This window comes from Notechis scutatus, chromosome 4 (assembly GCF_049901735.1).
Source record: "Notechis scutatus isolate UNSWTSFEM ecotype Mainland chromosome 4, rNotScu1.2, whole genome shotgun sequence".
Taxonomy (NCBI): Eukaryota; Metazoa; Chordata; class Lepidosauria; order Squamata; family Elapidae; genus Notechis; species Notechis scutatus.
The window spans coordinates 81,689,741-81,710,409 of NC_142012.1; the positions used below are offsets into that span (position 1 = coordinate 81,689,741).

The 20,669-nt window shown below is 42.2% G+C and overlaps 1 protein-coding gene across 1 annotated transcript in view; it reads left to right on the plus strand.

Moving 5' to 3' along the window:
• The window catches only part of CSGALNACT2 (chondroitin sulfate N-acetylgalactosaminyltransferase 2), a 49,359-nt gene that overhangs the window by 19,624 nt on the left and 9,066 nt on the right, over nt 1–20,669 (plus strand). The window contains exons 2-5 of the mRNA XM_026678387.2: nt 2,199–3,429; nt 13,673–13,889; nt 17,316–17,417; nt 19,472–19,650. Of these exons, the coding sequence (XP_026534172.1) occupies nt 2,772–3,429; nt 13,673–13,889; nt 17,316–17,417; nt 19,472–19,650 (1,156 nt within the window). The 5' untranslated portion in view covers nt 2,199–2,771. The remainder of the gene's footprint in view (nt 1–2,198; nt 3,430–13,672; nt 13,890–17,315; nt 17,418–19,471; nt 19,651–20,669) is intronic.

A 20,669-nucleotide genomic window follows, 5' to 3' on the forward strand; every position in this document is an offset into this window, starting at 1 on the left:
ATTAATGGTCAAAAATAATAGAATAGCAGACATTTGTTTGCCATGGTACTGTATGGTAGCTCTGGCCCTGTGTTACATGTGGGTAAATGTCAGATTTCTCTGTTTTGTTTCCCAGTTATTGTGATCTATGAATGGGTTAGTAGTGTAGCTGCAAAATAGGTGGAGGATCCCGAGTTTCTAAACCTGAATAAAAGCCAGCTGACTTCAGAAAGATATGTAATATTGATTTAAGAGGACCTTTGATCACTTCCTGTGCTTGACTGCATTAACAAGTCAACATACAGTAGCAATTTTTGGAAGATCCTCTTCTTAGGGGAAAAACTTCATTGTTAACAATAGAAATTTTGGGCTCAGTTGTGGTTGTAAGTCAAGAACTGCCGGTATATAACTTTATTTTCATTGATTTTATTCCCCAAACAAACTAGGCTAGACAGAGATGGGTATTGAATATTGTATTTTAGCCACTATGGAGCACAAGTCAATTTTAATCTTAAATAGAATTAGTCGTCTTTAATTAAAGCATATAATAAAAGCATAGGTAGTTTAATGTGTTTTGTTGTCATTGTTTTGTGACTTTGAATCAGTTAACAAATCCCTCAATGGAAAGATTTCTTGGAAGTGGTTTGCCATTGTCTGATCCCAAGGGCTAAGGGAGAAGGACTGGCCCAAAGTCACCCAGATGAGGGATGGTGATTGTTTTCACGCCTAAGGCAAGAATAGAACTCAGGCCTTCCAGTTTCTTGCCTGCTGCCTTAAAGATCTTACACCAGAGATGTCCAACCTTGGCAACTTCTGGGAGACATTGTCCACAGGTCTTAAAGCTGACAAGGTTGGACACCCAAGCTCTACTACACCAAACCATCTTTCAATTTCCTGGCTATGGTTCCTTTTTCTTGAGTTGGTTGGCTTTCAAAGACCTCTGCTGTCTCTTCTACCATGTAGCCTGAGAAGATATTTCTGCATTCCAGGTACAAGACTAGGCTGATCTTGCCCTCTAATTTATAAAATGGTTGTCCTCTTCAGCCCATAAAACTTGATGCCTGAGCTCAATGCTCGTGTAGATATATGGCTTTGAAGACACCGTCCCCTGTCTGAGAAATCATGGTGCATCATGATCAGGAGAACTTTGCTATCTTCCTCACATGATCTCTTGCAATTCCAGGGGGCCTCACTGTCTATGATTATCGTCCCATTCAGCTCCATTTCCTTGAATGTTAGTAGATCTTTCTCAACCTTGGCATTTATGTGGTTTCCATTTATCAACTTTCTATGTAGATCTTCTGCCTTCTCATGGTTCCTGCTCAAGGACTTCACAGGAAGATACCACTGGCCTCGGAAAGCTTCCACTCATTCTTTAATTCATACCCGGAGAAGGTTGCTATCAGTAGTTTTTAAAGATCTCTTGAGGCTACGTGTCTCTGTGCATTGGTTGCAAAAGAATTGACCACTGCTGTGGAAAAATGTTACCCTCAGAACATGAGCTAATACACGGAGAATTCTAACAAGGGGAGTCTGGATCTTTAACAGTTCTTTTGTCAACACATTCAACTTTATTTTATTTTTTGAGAACCCCAGTTGTAGAAGTTATCCTAACAAAACTTTTTGTCATTCCAAAATTCTTCACATTTAAAAGTCCTTTTGAATTGGTAATAAAGAGTTTGGTGACTTTTTTTTCCCCTTTCCAGATTTTATTTAGCAATTAAAAAAAAAAAAAAAGCTAGCTTAGATGCTTCTTGGGAAAGGGAAAATGGCTCATGGAATGGGTTTGGGCAGACCAGTTATAGTTTTTTTTCCCTTCAAAATATGTTTCCCTAAGAAGGAGCTGGTCAATGAGTAAAGTCAAAAATATGTCAGCATTACCATTTTTCCCTATTCTAGCCTAGCCATAAATTTAGGCAATTCATTACATCTAAATTATAGGGGGGGCAATAGGGGACATGCATTAGTGCACCAACGTGCCTACCATCCCTGTCCTATTGTTTCTTTTATTTTTCTTATATGTATCTATATATTCATAACTATATTTTTACTTATACCTATCATCTTGTAAACAATTGACAAACCAAATAAAATAAAATAAATAAAAATAAATAAATATTTTTTTAGGATATTAAGGCATTGCTTTTATGTGCTTTCCAGTTGTCTGGTTGCTTTGTAGTTCTAACCAAGTATTTTTTCCCCTCCTGATTTAATATTAGGCTTTTCGTGTATTTTGCTGACTCATATCCTGGACTCCCAAGAAGCGCAAAGGAGAAGGAGAAAGGTTGGATGAAAATACCATGCTAACTCTCTGGTATTGCTGAGATACTAACTTTTCTTTTTTTGGGAAGTGCCTCCTCCATGGAGGAGCTCAAACCTACTCCAGGGCCAGTAAGAACGTCAGTCTTTCCAGAGGGTTTCTCCTTTATTTTTTCATGCAAGTTGATCGATGAACTTAAGGGTGCCCCGTTGGAAAACCAAGGGCAGGTGACTTTCTTGTAACAACAAGCTTTCCTATTGGTGCAAACAACCCTTATTTAAACGAGAGGCGCATCAGCCTATTGGATGGCAGCTGCTGGCAGGAATGGAAGTCAGCCTCATTTGGGGATTTAAGCCCAATCTGGAGATGTACAAGAGGACTGTTGAAGGTTTCTTCTTCCATGCGTGGCTGTGACAAATTGAGAGCCCACTTGATTTGCCTCCAAAACGATGGCTCCTTTCAGATAGCAAGGAATGACCTTCACAGATCAGCTTTGTTTGTTGATTCGGAGTAGGAACACAGTGCTCTAAGGATGCCCAGGAGAGGATTAATGTTTCAAGCCAGAACGCGATGGCTTTTTGTCGGGCTGGCTTTGCTGTTGAGTCTGTTGCTGATCATGTATCTCCTGGAGTGCGCCCCGCCGACCGAAAGCAACCGATCACTTCCTGGCCTCAGAGGAGGGGATCACTTCGGTAAGGAGCATTACCAAGCCCTCCTCCAAGAGCAGGAGGAGCACTACCAAAACAGGGCTGCCAGCCTCAAGCGTCAAATTGCCCAGCTGAAGCTGGAACTTCAAGAGATGAGCGAGAAATTGAAGCTGTTGCAGGATAAGAAAAACCCCAAAGTCCAAAGCGTGGGCTCTCCGGCCGTCAAGGAGCAAACCTCCAACGACCTGTTAGAGTACCTGCATTCTCAAATTGACAAAGCGGAAGTGAGTGCCGGTGCCAAGCTTCCCAGCGAGTATGCCGCCATTCCTTTTGAGAGCTTTACTTCCATGAAGGTCTACCAGTTGGAGATGGGACTCACCCGCCACCCGGAGGAGAAGCCTGTTCGAAAAGATAAGCGAGACGAGCTGGTGGAAGTGATTGAGGCCGGCCTAGAGGTGATCAACAATCCAGATGAAGAAGGTCAAGAGGAAGAAGACGGAATCGGGGAGCGGCAGCTTTACAGCGAAAGCGATTTCGTAGAAGGTATGTTTCCACCTAGCTGTTCTGACCCAGCTCCCCAAACACAACAAACCCTCTGTAGTTGAAGCAATGATTCCTTTATTAAGAGCGCCAACAGGCCTGGCAAAAGTGTCTCTATCTCAGGCTGGGAGATAAATAGTTGTCGGCCACACCTATTCATCTCCGCCCCCTGCCTTTTATCCCCAGAGCTTAGCAGCAGTAGCTCTTCCTTCCCAAAGACCAGCCCATAGATCTCCACTGCTCTCCTCTCCTCTGCCTTCTGTGCATCTGCGCATCAGGCACTGGACCCAGCTGTTCCTCCTCTTTCTCATCAGCCGCCTCCCAACCTGGGGGCTGTTGACTCTCCATCTGAGGGCTGATGGATGGCCCAGGTTCCACCGCTGTATCTCTTTCTGAAAGCTCCATATTCTGACAGTTTCGTACTTCTTTGGGGAGGGGGAAATCTGTGAGTTTGGTTCATCATGAACAGCATTGATGATGTGACCTAGTTGGGTAAAGAAGCGTCTGCAAGAAAACCAACCAAGCTCATTTCAAACCTTTATTGTCAGTGCACAACATGTGTACAATGAGTGAGATTGGCTGAGCCTCCCTTAGTACACTCCCCCCAACACAAATACATCTCAATAACTCACAGTGAAAGAAAGGATATCCCTAGCCCAGTAATCATACTAACAAACACACAATCCTCTCTACATATATGTGCATGACATTACGTTATATTGCACGAATGTGAACATGTTACACATTGCGCCAGCCCTGCAAGTCTATCATACTGCGTAATTGTGATGCTATATTGCATTCAGGGGTCTGACATCCCAAGGATAATTCAAGCTCAGAGAGCACTGAGGACTCCAAATTTCAACCCTGAGCTACAAAGATTCTCTTCCATGTTGTTGTTGTTGTTGTTGTTGTTGTTGTTGACCATCTATTTTTTTTTCTAAACTAGAAACCTATGCCTTCATAGTTTGTGACTTACCTGCCATGCATGATTGTCCACCATAACTCTACTTCAGATTTGAAGGCCAAAAGAAAGATCAAATATTCAGTAGGTCACAACACGTGGTTCATGGGTTATGCTTTACAGTTTCTGCCAGCAAGTCCATTAACTGTCTATTTATTTAATGACACGTCTTGCTCAATGTTTGCTATCTATTTTAGGAGTCTTAAGGTAGGGGTACTTTGAGCTTCAGGTCTTAAATATCTCTTACTGAGTCTACTTAATGATCCACACAGTTTGCTTTGGCAAAACACACTGGATCTGCTGCTTTCTCTTCCTCCAGTTCATTAGCTGGGTCCCAGACAGTGACTCATGTTAATAGTGAATTTGAATGCTTTTAATGTTTTTATGTTGCCTGAGACCCGTGAATAAATTGGATTTTCTTCGCTCGCTCTGGCGTTTTGAAGCTAAGATAGAATAAGCCTTGAAAGAGAAGGCAAACTATTCAAGACCAGTAGAGGAGAGAGATGTGAAATAGCCTAACCGGTTGGTTTTTCTGATTTCTAAGAAGTTTATAGTGGTGATTTTTTTCCAAAAGACAAATCAGAATCAGAATAGAGCTGGAAGGGAGCTTAGAGATCTTCTAGTCCAGCCCCCTACTCAAGCAGGAGACCCTACACCATCTCAGACAAGTGACTGTCCAGTCTCTTCTTAAAAACTTCCAGTGGTGAAGCAACCACAACTTCTGGTAGCAAGCTCTTCCACTGTTTAATTGTCTTCACTGTTGGGAAATTCCTCCTTAATTCCAGGTTGCTTCTCTCTTTGGTTAGTTTCCATCCATTGTTTCTTGTCCTGCCTTCAGGGGCTTTGGAGAATAGCTGGACCCGTCCCTCTTCTTTGTGGCAGCCCCTCAAATACTGGAAGACTGCTATCATGTCACCCCTAATTCTTCTTTTCTCTAGACTAGTCAAACCAAAATACTCCAACTGTTCTTCATATGTTTTATTCTCCAGGCCTTTAATCATCTTAGTTGCTCTTTTTTGTACTTTTTCCAAAGTCTTTTTTTTCCTCCATGAACCAAAGAAGCTTTTTGGATGAGAAGTGAAACGTTTTCAAAGACAAAAACAAAACAAAACCCAAGAAAGTCCAGTTGCCTTTTGGAAAAATCCCCTTTGTGACAACCATGACTTGGATGATTAAGAATCTCCATAGGCCTCTTAGTGATAGCTACACTTGCTCACTAGATCTTCAGACAGCAGAACTGAGAAATTCTCTTCTGGGTCTCACTTGGATTCCAAAACTCGCCCATAAAACATTATTTTATCGGCTCACTTAAAAATGTTTATGGTGGAGATTGCATTTGGGACATTTCCAAGATGTGAGCTCAGTTCCTCCACATCTCCATAGTAATAAATATCTGCAGTTATTTAAAATGCTGGCTGATATTCCACTCTGCTCTGAATACCACTCCTCTGAAATTACAACATTTTCATGCACGAGTTGCATTCTTCAATACCCATGACTTACACGTCTGTTGTGTTCTTGAGTTTAGCTTCCTGGTGTAATTTCCTATGGTCAAAAGCCTTCAACTGAAAGCTAGCCAAAGGCAGATGTTTCCAAACTCTGGAGTTACAGGTATTGTGGAATCATTCCGCAATCCTTACAGGGAACACAGTTCAGGCAGTAAATGTTTAGAGCTTACCACATCCTTTTGCAAACCCCAAGCTTCCTTACTTTGTCAGCTTTCGGTGCAGCCAAGAAACGAGCACCGTGTAAAAGTGTTTTGCTCAGCTTGTTTGAGATCATTTGTGGGTCAACTGGCATTTGTGTCTTCTCCTTTTTAGATTTCAATCAGATGGGATGTTTGGCGTTCTGTAATTTAGTTGAAGCACCATGGACTTGTTCCAGGCAAATGGAAAATTCCCCCTTCCTACTCACAGTTAGCTACTAGGTTAGATGTTCCCCACAAGTAACTATTGTTGACCAAACTGCTGTGTATTTTAATGCCAATTCCAACTATTGAAACTTCAGGAACAGTGTAAAGGTAAAGGTTCCCCTTGCACATCCCTGCTGGTCGTTTCCGGCTTTAGGGGGCAGTGCTCATCTCTGTTACAAAGCCAAAGAGCCAGCGCTGTCCGAAGATGTCTCCGTGGTCATGTGGCTGGTAGGACTAAACGCCTTCAAATGCGCACAGAGGAACACTGTTACCTTCCCACCAAAGTAGTCCCTATTTTTCTACTTGCATTTTTTTTACGTGCTTTCAAACTACTAGGTTGGCAGAAGCTGGGACAAGGAATGGGAGCTCCCTCCGTTATGTGGCGCTAGGGATTCGAACCGCCGACCTTTCTGATCAACAAGCTCAGCATCTTACCCACTGAGCCACCGCATCCCTTTTACAGTGTAAAAGGGACGCATTGAACAGTGTACATCATTGCTAAAAAAAAAGTCCAATAATAGCCCCAAGAAAAGATTGGCTTCAGATTTTCAACCCTTCCAAGGATTTGAGTTGGATGCTTTGAAATCGTTGCTTAAATGATTCTCTGGAGCTTTACTGTAACCGCGTAATCAGAGGAGATCAAATCCCGCCTTGCCAGCGGAGGTTGAATTTTAAATTCCATCTGCTTGGACTGCAGGAATTGTCTGGGTGGGAAGCAGGACTGGGGATAAGAGAGCCCAGGTGTCATTCAGAAGAATGCAGCCAGGTGCAAGACCGGAGAAAGTTTGGTCTTAGTGGAGTAGGATTCCAATTTCATTTATCTGTATCCTGCCTATGTCATTTTTGCAAATAACTCAAGGCAGCCAATGTGTCCAACATACCTCCCTCCTCCTATTTACCCCACAACAACAACCCTGTGGGGTGGTTTGGGCTGAGAGAGGGGGACTGGCCAAAGTCACCAGCTGGCTTTCATGGCTAAGGTGGGACTAGAACTCACCATCTCCTGGTTTCTAGCCTGGTGCTTTAACCACTTGATTCTTTCTTTCTTTCTTTCTTTCTTTCTTTCTTTCTTTCTTTCTTTCTTTCTTTCTTTCTTTCTTTCTTTCTTTCTTCCTTCCTTCCTTCCTTCCTTCCTTCCTTCCTTCCTTCCTTCCTTCCTTCCTTCCTTCCTTCCTTTCTCTCTCTCTCCTTCTTTCCCTCCCTCTTTTTCTTTATTTCTTTCTCTTCCTCTCTCCCTCTCTCCCTCCCTCTCTCCCTCCATCTTTCTTTCTCTTTCTTCCTCCTCTTTCTTCTCTCTCTCTCTCTCTCTCTCTCTCTCTCTCTCTCTCTCTCTCTGTCTGTCTGTCTCTGTCTCTGTCTCTGTCTCTGTCTCTGTCTCTCTCTCTCTCTTCCTTCCTTCTTTCCTCTTTATTTCTTTATCTTCCTCCCTCCCTCCCTCTGTCTGTCTGTCTTTCTTTCTCTCTTCTCTCTCTTTCCCTCTCTCCCTCCCTCCCTTCCTCCCTGCCTTCCTTTCTCCCTCTCTCTTCTCTCTCTTTCTCCCTCTCCCCCTCCCTTGCTTCCTTCCTTTCTCCCTCCTTCTCTCTCTCTCCCGCTCTCTATCAATAACAAAAAAACCAATACAGATCGTCCATTCACCCAGCCCTTGCACCAAATACTCAACAGTTCATAAATAGATGGTTGGGGGAAAAATATATTTTGAGAAACACACTAGATTTGCCAAAGCACTAAAGGCATTAGAATGCCTCATTCCTCATAATAAGTTAAATGATGTTAGGACTCTGGTGAACTTGGCCATGTCCCTAAAGGTCAGAAAATCCTAATTCTTGGGAGAAAGAGTGATTCTCTTCTTAAATTTGGGTGCTTTTTTAAAGCTGTTTTATCCTATATCCTAACTAATGCTTTTGAGGGCTTACTGAACAGAGTAACCCAAAAGGGGAAAAAAGTGTTTGTTAAAACCTGGAGGTTACAAAGAAGGAACAGAAGAAGAATTTGATAAGCAGTGGAAGGACATAACAGGCCTCAGTACTGTAGCCAAAATAGGCTTAATTTTCGGCTTACTCTACTTGCGAGATAACAAACCTCATAATTCTGATTTAGGGTGCCCAGTTGGCAGGAAATTTTACATGCCAGGATTCATATCAGATGTACCCTGCAATGGGAATTATGCAGCCATAATTGTGCAGCCATAATCTTTGTGTGTGTGTGTGTGTGTGTGTGTGTGTGTGTGTGTGTGTGTGCGCCTGTTATTAAACAATAAAACATCTGGAACAAAATCAGCGGAAATCCCCATGAAACTGTTGTGGTCATGAAACAAAGGGATTTTTTTAAAAAAAACAAACAACTTAACTTTGGCTTTCCTTTGTGCATTGAAGTTAAGTATCCGTCTTCTCATGCCTTGTGTATTGCTTTTATCATTTGAATTTCATTCATTGGTTATTATAATAATAATACTTTATTTGCGGTCACAGACCAAAACACAAGTACAACAAAAAAAGAACATGGAAAAATTAATCATGAACAATTGGTCACCAAAAACTTGACTAAGGGGAATTACAGCGATTTTATTCGTTGTTTTCAACAGTAATTGATATAAGTAAATGAAAGACCCTTTCACAAAATTTCTTCCTTGAAACTTTTGCCCTCAGATGGCATATGATTCTTTTACTGCAGAATTCTTTGCAGCCTTTGTGATGGTGATTACATTTAAATTCTTTTTTTTTGTAAATTTTATTTGAGTTTTCACAAAGAGAAAAAAAAATACAAATAAAACATCTTTTTTGAAAGTAGCGTAATCTCAGGTTACATTTCTTCGTACAGACACAAATTCAGGTTCATGCTCATTTTTATATTCTATTCCATATCTTATTACTATTTTACATTTTCTGCATAGCTTCTCCCCTCTTTTAATTTTCTCAATTTTATTTTAATTATCTCATCTCAATTCAAATCATTGTATTTATATTTTTTGTCTGTCCTGTTTCAATTATCTATTATCTTTTCTCATTAAACAAAATTTTTCCTGTAGTTACTGATTGGAGTATGACGCCTTTATATCTTTTCCCTAAAGTTGTAACATTCAATATAATACATAACTTCCATTTGGATTCTGCTTGGTACATTCTTAAAATACACACTATTCTTAAAAAAAAAAAAATATATATATATATATATATATATATATATATATATATATAATATATATATATATATATATATATAATTAAAACAACATTCCATTCCAATTCAATTCTATCATTAATATTAATATTCATTAAAGTCTTAACATCTTTAACATTACTTTTCAATTAAATATCATACTTCTATGGGAACAATTATAAGCTTTCCATAGTTAATTCCCCCCCCTCACTTATATTTTATAAAACATTAACTAATTAAAATGTTCCCGTTCCTAATTCAATTTTCTCATTTATTTTATTTCACTTATTTTATTCACAAACATTTCACTAAATTACACTAACTATTTTATCCCTCATTTTAATCATACGTTGTTTCCAATTTTCTAAAGTTATTTCTATTACTAATATAACAATACAGTCTTATGTACCTTTACAGAATCCCCTTTTCAGTTAGATTTTCACCCATTATCTCTAAATAGGTCCTGTTTCTCTATATCTTGCCCTGGTCCTTTGTAACTTCTTTTCCTTTCCTTCTTCCCTCTCTTCTTCTCTCTCCCCTTTTTACCCCCTTGTCTCTCTACCTCTATTTCTCTCTTCTGTATTCCCCTTTTCTGTTGCTTTCCAGTATTATACTTATTTTTCGAATTATTTTTCTTTTCTTTGGTTGTTTTTTTAAGTCTTAAATTCTCCATTCTCTTTCCCCCCTTTCCTTTTTCTTCCCCACATAGAATTACTTGTTCATTAAAGATGGCTTCTTCTTTGTCCCAGTCTTCTTGTTTTGCAGTCTTTTCTTGTTGTGTCTCATAGTTCCAGATCTCCATTTCTAAGAATTGAAAAACAAAGCCAAAAGAACCCTTCCCTTCTTGTGCATCTTCTTTGTACTTTTTAAGTTCCATTTTCAATTCATCCAGAAGTGGTGCCATTGTATAAATTTTTAAACAACCACCCGACTGATTCTAGTCATTCAAATATAATAACCAAGAATCCAAAGATCACCAAATAATCCAAATACATGCAAGCTGTTTCTTTTTTGCTCTTTTTTTTCACTTTCTCTTCCTGGGGTTACTATTTAGTTGCAAAGTTTCAGTTAAAATGTATCTTTTAGAAGTCTTGTTGAAGTTTTACTGTAGATTCATTTTAATTCCAGGCAGTCTCCTTCCTCTTCCAGATCCTGCCCTTATTCTTTTTCTCTCCCTTCCTGCTTATGAAAAAGAAAATTTTTAATGTCCAGAAATCTTTATTATCCCTTTGGCATTTTGTTTTATTTTCAGCTTAATTGCCTATTGATGTCAAAGCGGATTTTTCCGGTTTCTTATTTAAGTCTCTTAGTTGTCCATATAGGGAAGGAGAGAGAAGGAAAAAAAAGCCAAACCTTTCCCTTTTCACTTTCCTTCGCTGCTTTCGACTCTTCTTTGGGAGCGATGTTATTTTTTGTAAGTTTAAATTCCAGGGTACCTTAGTTGTTGCTTTTACAATTTAACCCGGTCAGCCAAAACTTTCACTTCTTATCTTCCTCCTGCACATTCTTTTCCGGTCGAGTTCTCCTTTGTGGTGGCCATTTCTGACCACCACTACAACCACCTTTGGGAAAGGGAGTAATGGCCAGCTGAGGAGGAGAGGTGCGGCTCTCCTCAACCCTGCTGGCGATCTCCCCCCTCTTCACCACCTCTACGGCGTGGCTTAGCTCTGAAACCAGACGGCTCGGGGTGCTCCAGTGGCGAGCCCAGACAGAAACCGCGCATGACCGCGGATTTCTGTATGTCGCCGAAGCCCTTCAAACTAGAAGTCCCTGAAGGCAATTTCTGTTCCATCGGTTGATTACTCTCCTCCTCCTCCTCCTCCTCCTCCTTAATCTAGATGATGAAGTGGTAGCCATAGAATTTTATAAACTGGTTTGTAGAAATGTTACTTTTGTTGAAGAGAATGTGTCACTTAGACTGGCTCAAGTCATCCCCCATTTCTGTAAAAATCACCCCGAATCGTTCCAAAAATTACCTAATGAAAAAAATGTGCCAGATGATCTCATTCTGAACTTTCCTCCCTGGGCTGTATTTTTGCATGCCAGAATTTACAGCAGGAGACTCATTTTTTCTGGAAAAGAAGAAGAAAAAAACCCCTTTCCTCTATTGGTATGAATTGTTCTACACTTATATTGATGTTGCAAGAATCTCATGAGCTGCTTTGTAGAATCATATCTCACCTACTTTGGCTTTGAAGCAAGATTTAACCAAAAACCTGGCCCAGTTTGGTAAAGACCTTGAAACAGATGGACTCCTTGTATGTATGAATGCCGTATTTCTTTTGCCAACTGGTCGTGGTTCCAATTTTCATTTCTTGTTTAATGTTTTAAGGAAGGTTTTAAAACTATGGACCTGGCTGGATCCTAAGCCAAGTCTTTCTAAATCCTGGGTTTAATGTATGAAAGATAGATAAGTCACGCTGAGTTGCAAATTTTTCAAACCATGGTTGGTTGGCTAGTTGTTGAGCGGGTTCATGCATATAGAGAGTCCTCAACTTACAATGACAATTGAGACAGTTGTTGTGAGTTTTGCCCCATTTTATTACCTTTCTTGCCACCGTTGTTAAGTGAATCATTGCAGTTGTGAACTTAGTAACCAGGTTGTTTGTTGTGGCCAGCCGGCGGCTGACACAGCTGGCAGCTGAGTCAGACAGTAGTGAGGAGGTTGGGGAGGAAACTTGGCTGGGTCTGGAGGCTGAGGAAGGCTCGGACAAGGGCTCTGCATCAAAGGCAGGGATGGGCCAGAGCAGGCTGGCAGTCATCAGCTGCCTTCGGGTTCAGACAGCAGTGAGGCAGGGGAGTTTCTGCAACCGGTTCCCACCCTGCGCATGCACAGGGCTACCAGAAGACAAGAACAATTGAGAAAGCAGGGTCGACTCAGGAGTAAGGTCACATCTCGGAGGTGATTGACCCCTCTCATAGGACATAAAAGAGGAGCGAACAGGACGTGAGCTTTTGCAGGAAGCAATTAGTTTGGTCAGTTCAAGCTTTGAAAAGTTCTGTTGGATTCTGTGTCAAGTTTGCCTTGCCCTGCGTCTGGCAATTGGTTCTCTGGCCACATTCCATGTGTGACAAGGTGGGTATAATGACCCAAGGTGTGACACAAAAATAACAAAGTCACAAAAGTAGAATAAATTCCCTTTAATGCCTCCAACTTGGCCCCAATGTCCAATTATCCTCGGCTGGATAACAAACTTTTCAAAAAACAGTCTACAAAGGGCAGAAATGCAGTCCGAACCCAAAGTAAAGATAATTAGAAATAAAAAAACAACAACACAAACCACACTGAAGTAATTAACATGGCAGGCCAGGATGATAAATTGCAGACTTTCAAAGGATAACGCAGCACCCACAGTTGGGAGGACGCCAAAACCCATATAAGGCTCTACTAAGATAATGCACGCTTTGCTTCCAGCAAGGAGCTGTGTGCAGACACCTCACTTATGTCCTGCTCTCCCAGCTGCAACCAATGAAGGGAATCAGGGCCCTTTCCTCCCCTGTAAACCACTCAACTCCCATTGCTCCCTTATCTGTTCCTCCCTGCGTGTCCTAGGATGAACAGGGGGTGGGCCTGGGTCTTCCTCTGAATGCCCAGCCAGACTGTACCCTTCCCCTGTTTCCTCCACAGCCACTGGAGCCATACTCCCACTCCCTGTCAGCTGCTCGACACCCCCCCCTCGGAATCACATTCCAACAAGGGCATGACAGTGGGTGTTTCTAAACATTCCCCTGAAAGTTTGTGAAGCCTTGCAGGCTGTGAATGAACGTAACTCACAGCTGTGGAAATAAAAAGAAGTTTTGCCAGGACTTAAGATTGTGTTTTATGCTTTCTAAGGAAGCCTAGGTCAGAACATTGTTAAGCAAATCTGGCTTCCTCATTGACTTGGCTTGTCCGAAGGGCGCAAAAGGGGATTGCGTCATCCTGGAGACACTGCAACCGTCATAAATGTGAGCCAGTTGGCCAGAGCACAAATTTGACCATGGGGAGGCTGCAACCATCGTAAATGTGGAAAAACAGCCGTAAGTCACTTTTTCAGTGCCGTTGTAGCTCTCAGATGGCTGCTAAACAAATGGTTGTAAGTTCAGGATTCCCTGTAGTAGTGAGTCAACGGCAAATGTCCTTAGGGAATGCACCAGGACATGTTTTCCAGTCTTTTCTGGCCTGCCTGTAAAAATCTATGACTTGGATTGATTCCTTCTTTTAAATCTTCCACCAGGTTATTACCGCACAGAGAGAGACAAAGGCTCCCAGTATGAATTATTCTACAAGAAAGCGGACGACATGGAATACAGGCACGTTTCACTCTTTCGTCCGTTTGGCCCCCTCATGAAAGTGAAGACGGAGACCGTGGACATCTCCCAGTCGTTGATCAATATCATCGTTCCTCTGGCAGAAAGGACAGAGGTGTTTGCCCAATTCATGCAGAATTTCAGGTAAGTGCATAAGAGAGAAGATACTTTTATTTTTATTGTCATGTTGTTGTTGTTTTACTGTGAGCACTTATATTAAAAATCAAAAACTGTTGCCTGCTCTCCAAAGAAAGTATATGTCAGCTTTGGAAGCCATATTAGCTCCAGGCGTGTCTACGCTCCCACCTTCTTGAGCCTGGGAAAATGAGAGGGGGGAATTTCTTGGAGTGTATGCCGTTAGACATAATAGCATTCTTTTTCTAAGTCAAGGTCGTGTTATCTCTGCACCTGGTGGAGAGGACGTCTCAAGTTGGGAAGGGTAGTGATAGGGGCAGGTGATATGATGATAGGTGCAGGGGGTGGGTTTGTGATTTTTTTACTTATTGCAAGGAAATCTGGAACTTTCAGATTCGGGATTTCCCAGATGTGCCAGTTTATTAATCTAATAAAAGGAACCTTGAAGAGGATGTCTGTCTTGGACTTATTTGTTGGAGTGGATGTTTTCTGGAACACTGACAGTATATATCTACCCATACACATACATAACATGTATATACACATGCTATATACATACACACAGAGACACCCTTTTCTTCTGCACCAATCACGGACAATCTCTTTGCTTAGCAATTGTGGTATTCACTTACCCGCTAGAAAAAAGAGTGTAAAATCAGGCATGGACATGCTTAGTGGCTGCCACTATTTAAAACTGTATTTTGCAGCTCAATGATAGTTGTTAAATTGACGATAATCTATATCAGTGATGGCTAACCTTTTTGGGCTCCCGTGCCAAAAATTGTGTGCGTGCTTGCACTTCCACGCTTGCATGCCAGCACCCAGAAGGCAATGCGCACACCTCCCCCATGCCCCCTGTGCATGCATGCGCAATCCCCCCACCCACCGCCTCCTTACCTGCACTGCACCTCCCAGCTGATTTTTGGCCCATTTGAGGCCTTTTTCGGCCTCACAGAGGCTTGAGGACAGCTTCTGCAGGCTTTGCAGGCCGAAAAATGGGCCCATTTTGTCACTTCTGGTATTTCCGGAAATACAGGAAGTGACGAAATGGGTCTATTTTTCGGCCTGCAAAGGCTTTCCTCAAGCCTCTGGAGGCTAAAAAAGGCCTCAAACAGACTGAAAATCAGCTGTGAGGCGCGCTTATGCACAATGAGGTAAGTTTGCCTCTGGCTTGCGTGCCGGCACAAATGGCTCTGCATGCCATTTGTGGCACGTGTGCCATAGGTTTGCCATCATGGATCTATATTGTGATAGATTGGAGAGAGATTTCCTGAAATAAATCGGCATTGATAGAGGCAGCACAAATTGTGTTCTTCTGTTTAGTAATTCCGAATGCAAAACTACTTGGTTGAAAAAGCTTTTGTTAATCTATTCCATCAGTAGACACTGGGTACTGTCATTTGCTAGGATAATAGATTAGGTCTGGTATAGAGTTTCATGGGAAACAACAAGATTCAGATGAGAGCCAAAGGAAAAACTTTCAACAAATGCTAGAGTTACATAAAATGAACCAAAGCAGAATGTAAATACAAATGCTAAAGGCTAAAACCCTCAAAAGCATAACTTATTCTATTTTAAAACTATGGCACACTAACATACGGAGTGAATTAGCAATGAGAAAGACTCGCATGTTATATCATTGAGAAATCCTGAATTAATACACCACTGGGCTGTTGCTAAAAAATATCCTGTGAATCATGCTGGCATCGCCTACGTGAAGTTTCAGAATAACAATATGAAATCCAAAAACGAATCTTTGACTAAGACTTCATACTCCTCCGTGGATTTCTTACAATACCAGGCAGTCTTTTGCTGATCATCTTTGGATTTCGAATCTGTATTGCAAGTAAATAATTTACATGGAAATCCTCCAGAGCCAGCTGAATTGCCTTTAATTGCACATAATCTGGCAGATATCTCTGCAGAGAAAGCATTGCAGTAGAGAATGGAACATCAGCCCTTGGGTAGATTTCTCGTTAAGCAGAATAGCCTTCTGTTTTCTCTCCAAAGCAGCTAAGCAAGGATGGTAAAAAGGGTGGATACTCTGAGACATTTCTGAAGGATGAGTTGTTGAAAGCACTGATGGATTGGGAGGTTCTGCAGCTGATAGAGTCTGTCTTGATGTTCCTGTGCACTAATGATCCTCTTTTTACGACCCCATAATCCCTTGCGGGGTGGAGTCTGGCCAATTGAATGGAGCTAGCAGAGTGTTTTAATGGCTGGATGCCTTTCCTGTCACCAGTGTGGAGTCCCCCCCGCCCCCCAGCAGATATATTCTCAGTGTGCCCAGAGAGAGAAATATCTGCCTCTACCCAGGATCGAACTCACAGCCTCCTGATTGTCAGGTGAGAGCTCCACCTGTAGGCCACAGTGTTCCTGTGCACTAATGTGCTTCTGAATCTATGCCTCATCATCTCTTTTGGCTTGCTTAGATTCCAGGCCTAGCAAATGCGGGGTGGGGGGGGAATCCACCCCTGTAGCACGTGATCAGAATTCAGAAGCTTGGCAACTGGCATGTACTTGTGACGGTTGCATCGTCCTCTTTTACGACCTTCCGATAAGCAAAGTTCGTGGCAAAACCAGATTCACTTAAGAGCCTTGTTGCAAATTTAATAACTGGAGTAATTCACTTAGCAAATCCTGACGTGGTGCATTAGACTTAATCTTAAGATAAAGCTTCTGATTCCACATTTAATAGATAAGGATAAGAAGATGGCAATCACATACTTGTTTTTTCCCCATCGTTCTGCTATATCGTTTCCTCCCAATTACTCAGCACATTAATCTCCTGCAATCCATCCGGTCATCCACAAACAAACCAATAATCCAACTCCCTCTGACGTTGGAAGTTTCCAAGATATGCACTTTCATTGACTCATAATACTTAATCAATTAATTAGCCAATAATTCTCAGGAAGACCTTTCCCAGAAGAATGAATAGAATAGAATAACAGAGTTGGAAGGGACCTTAGAGACCTCTGCCCAGCCCTCTGCTCAGGCAGGAAGCCCTATAGTACCGTTTCAGATAACATGGCTGTCCAATCTGTTCTGAAAATCCTCCAGTATTGGAGCACCCACAACTTCTGGTGGCAAGCTGTTCCACTGGTTAATTGTCCTCATTGTTAGGAATTTTCTCCTTAGTTCTAAGTTGCTTCTCTCCTTGATTAGTTTCCACCCATTTTGCTTCTTGTCCTAATCTAGCTGGTTTGTTTTGTTTTGTTTTTTTAATAAAAAAAAATCGTAACAAAGCCAACATGGGTAGTTCAGATGATTTGTGGACAGCCCTAGTGAGGTTAGATCTTACTGAGATTTCGTCTGATAAATCCGTTTGGAGAATTCTGACTCTGAAAACTTCTGTTGGCCAGTAGAGGAGATCTTTTGTGTGTGTATGTGTGAAGAAGTTACCGACTCACTAATCTTTTCTTTTGCTCCCAGGGATGTTTGCATTAATCAGGACAAGCGAATTCATCTCACCGTGGTGTATTTTGGGCAGGAGGGGCTTTCTGAAGTCAAAAGCATCTTAGAATCGGTTGCAAGGTGAGTCTCGAGGAATCACGGAGATGTGACAAGAGGAAGGAAACCAAGAATGGAAGTGGCCTGTACTACCCCTTCAAGTTCTCTTGAAACGATTTGGTTTCATTTTAGGGGCAAAGTTGCATCCTTCATTTATTTTTATTTGTTTGTTTGTTTGTTTGTCAAACATGCACAAGATAACAAGTGTAAGTATGAACATAAAGAAGAACAAAGGGAGTAAATACAGATAAATGGGGTTGGTGAGACAGGGATGGTAGGCACGCTGGTGCGCTTATGCACGCCCCCTTTAAGGACCTCTTAGGAATGGGGTGAGGTCCACGGTAGACAGTTTGAGGTTGAGGCTGTGACCACAGAGTCAGGTAGTGAGTTCCAGGTGTTGACCACTCTGTGGCTAAAGTTGTATTTTCTGCAATCAAGTTTGGAGCAGTTTACCTGGAGTTTGTATTGGATGTTTGCCTATGTATTATTGTGATTGAAGCTGAAGAAGTTATTGACAGGCAAGACATTTGTTCTGTCCTAGGCCTCACCCAAAAATACTCAGTCAATTCTCTTTATTTACAATAATGTGAATTAGTTCATTCACAGTCTGCCAACAGCTTGGCACACATTCTTGCGAAGGTGGACTAATTATCTCAGACTGTTATCAATCCTGGAACACTGCCCGGTAAATAGTTCCACACTCACTGTTGCAGGGAAGGCTGGGTTTACAGACCAAAATCCACAAGGCTGGAACCCAAACAAGCGAGTTTTTTCCTGCAAAAGCCCCTCCCCTTTTGCTCTTCTTTTAATCCTGATGGGAGGGGCCATTTTTCGTCCACCTGTGGCCTTGTTACCCTGAGTTCTTAACTGCTCCTTTCTTTTAGCAGCTCTGTGCATGTGCAGGCTGGGAACCAGTTCCAACTGCTCCCCAGCCTCACTGTTATCTGAGCCTGAAGGCAGCTGATGACCACCCGCCTGCCCTGGCCCCATCTCTGCCTCTGATGCAGAGCCCTCGTCTGAGTCTTCCTCAGCTTCCAGAACTGGCTCATATTCCTCCACAGCCTCCTCACTATTGTCTGCTGCCAGCTCCGCAAGCCGCCAGAGGGCCCCAACAACATTGTAGCAGACAATTTTATGTACTATGCTTAGATTGGACTGCAGATGGCACAGTTCCAGATTGTCCAGACCCAAAATTTCGAGCCTGGAGCCATAGGGACGTATTTTGAAAAGACTGGGATTGTGTGGATCTTGGAAAGAGGTCTGTTTTTTGCCTTTTTCATGCAGAATCACACAGTCCCCAGTTTCTAAGAGGGATGCACTGCTTCACTGGCACACTTAGACATCTCTGACCCCCGTAACGAAACCCCTCGATCAGAGAGATCAATTCTGCCTTTGGTTTTGACTGAGGTCCTTCTGCACCCAGGGGGAATCCATTGGATTTTCTTTTGAGTAATGCATCTCGTCAAGGTGAATTCTCAACTGCCAGGACTGAAAGCAGCAAACTGTAGAAAAATTACTCCCTGACCTTGCAGGAAACAAACATACTTTCCATTAATCATCCATTAAAAAATCTCTTGAACTGTGATTGATGTAATGACTTCAGAAGTTGTGGCTGCTCCATCACTTGTTGCCTTTTCATAACACCACGCGAAACCTGGGTATCTGCGGGGAAGTCGGAATCTGCAAGATGGCGGGCACAGTGTTGCAGTCAAAGCCACCCCATCCCTTTGGTGTGTCTGTGACACGTACACACAAGTTGCAACTTTGAGCTCACCATGTTGCAGATTTTGGCCTATCTCTGGTTGGGGCTACTGAATGAAGCACAACAAGTCGCATGGAAAGCTCCACTTCTGAAGAAGGAGCATCTACCTAGGAAATGCCAGAGGCCCGTTGCATACATGAAGAACAGTATGGTGTGTAGTAATCTTTGCTCCACAGGGAACCCAACACAGATATACTTTGCAATAGCAACTCTGTAAGGGTGAAACGTGAGACATGGAGCTTGGTTGAACTAATTGGCCTTCAGGGTATTGTGTTGAACTTGAATGTCCTAAACTCTTGATTCTTTCTCTTGTTAGAGAGGCTGACTTCCATAACTACACTCTGGTTTCTCTGAATGAGGAATTCAACCGTGGCCAAGGACTGGATGTGGGTGCTCGTGCTTGGGAAAAAGGGGAGGTCTTGATGTTCTTCTGCGATGTGGATATTTATTTCACGGCTGAATTCTTGAACAGCTGCCGCCTGAATACAGAACCAGGTAGGTTTCTCTTTATGCCCTGAAGCGGAGAAGAGGTGGGACAACATGGTCCCCGTTGACATCCTTGTGATAGGTGTCCTTGGTACCTCGTAAGGTTTCTTACCCACATAATAAAATAAGGGTACGGCAGCAGCCAAAAAAGCCAAGACAATCCTGGGTTGTATAAACAGAGGCATAGAATCAAGACCTCCTAAAGTATTAGTACTGTTTTATAAAATCCTACTAAGGCCACACCTGGAATACTGCAACCAATTTTGGTCACCACACTACAAAAAAGATGTCGAGATTTTGGAAAAAGTTCAAAGAAGAGCAACTAAAGTGATCAAAGGCCTGGAGACTAAAACATATGAAGATCGGTTGCCGGAACTGGGTATGGCCAGTCTAGAGGAAAGAAGGACTAAGGAGGACATGATAGCAGCATTCCAGTGTTTGAGGGGCTGCCACAAAGAAGAGGGAGTCAAATTATTCTCTAAAGCTCCTGAAGGCAGGCAAGAAATAACGGTTGGAAACTCACCAGAGAGAAGCAACCTGGAATTAAGGAGAAACTTCCTAGCAGTGAGGACAATTGACCGGTTGAACAGCTTTGCCTTCAGAAGTTGTGGGTGCTTCTTTACTGGATGTTTTTTAAGAAGAGATAGGACAGTCACCTGTCTGAAATGGTATAGGGTTTCCTGCTTGAGCTGGGGTGTGGACTAGAAGACCTCCAAAGTCCCTTCCAGCTCCTATTCTATTCTATTCTATTCTATTCTATTCTATTCTATTCTATTCTATTCTATTCTATTCTATTCTATTCTATTCTACCCTACCCTACCCTACCCTACCCTACCCTACCCTACCCTACCCTACTCTACTCTATTTCCCAGTCTTCTTATTTTGCCCTTTTAATCCTATGTTAGCTGCCCAGAGTTGCAATTGCTCATTGGGTGGTGTGGAAAATCACATTAGTAAGTAAATTGGATGAAGCAGCCGTCACGTCTTCTCAGAATGTACCTGTGAACCCAAGGAACTGGCCTACTTTT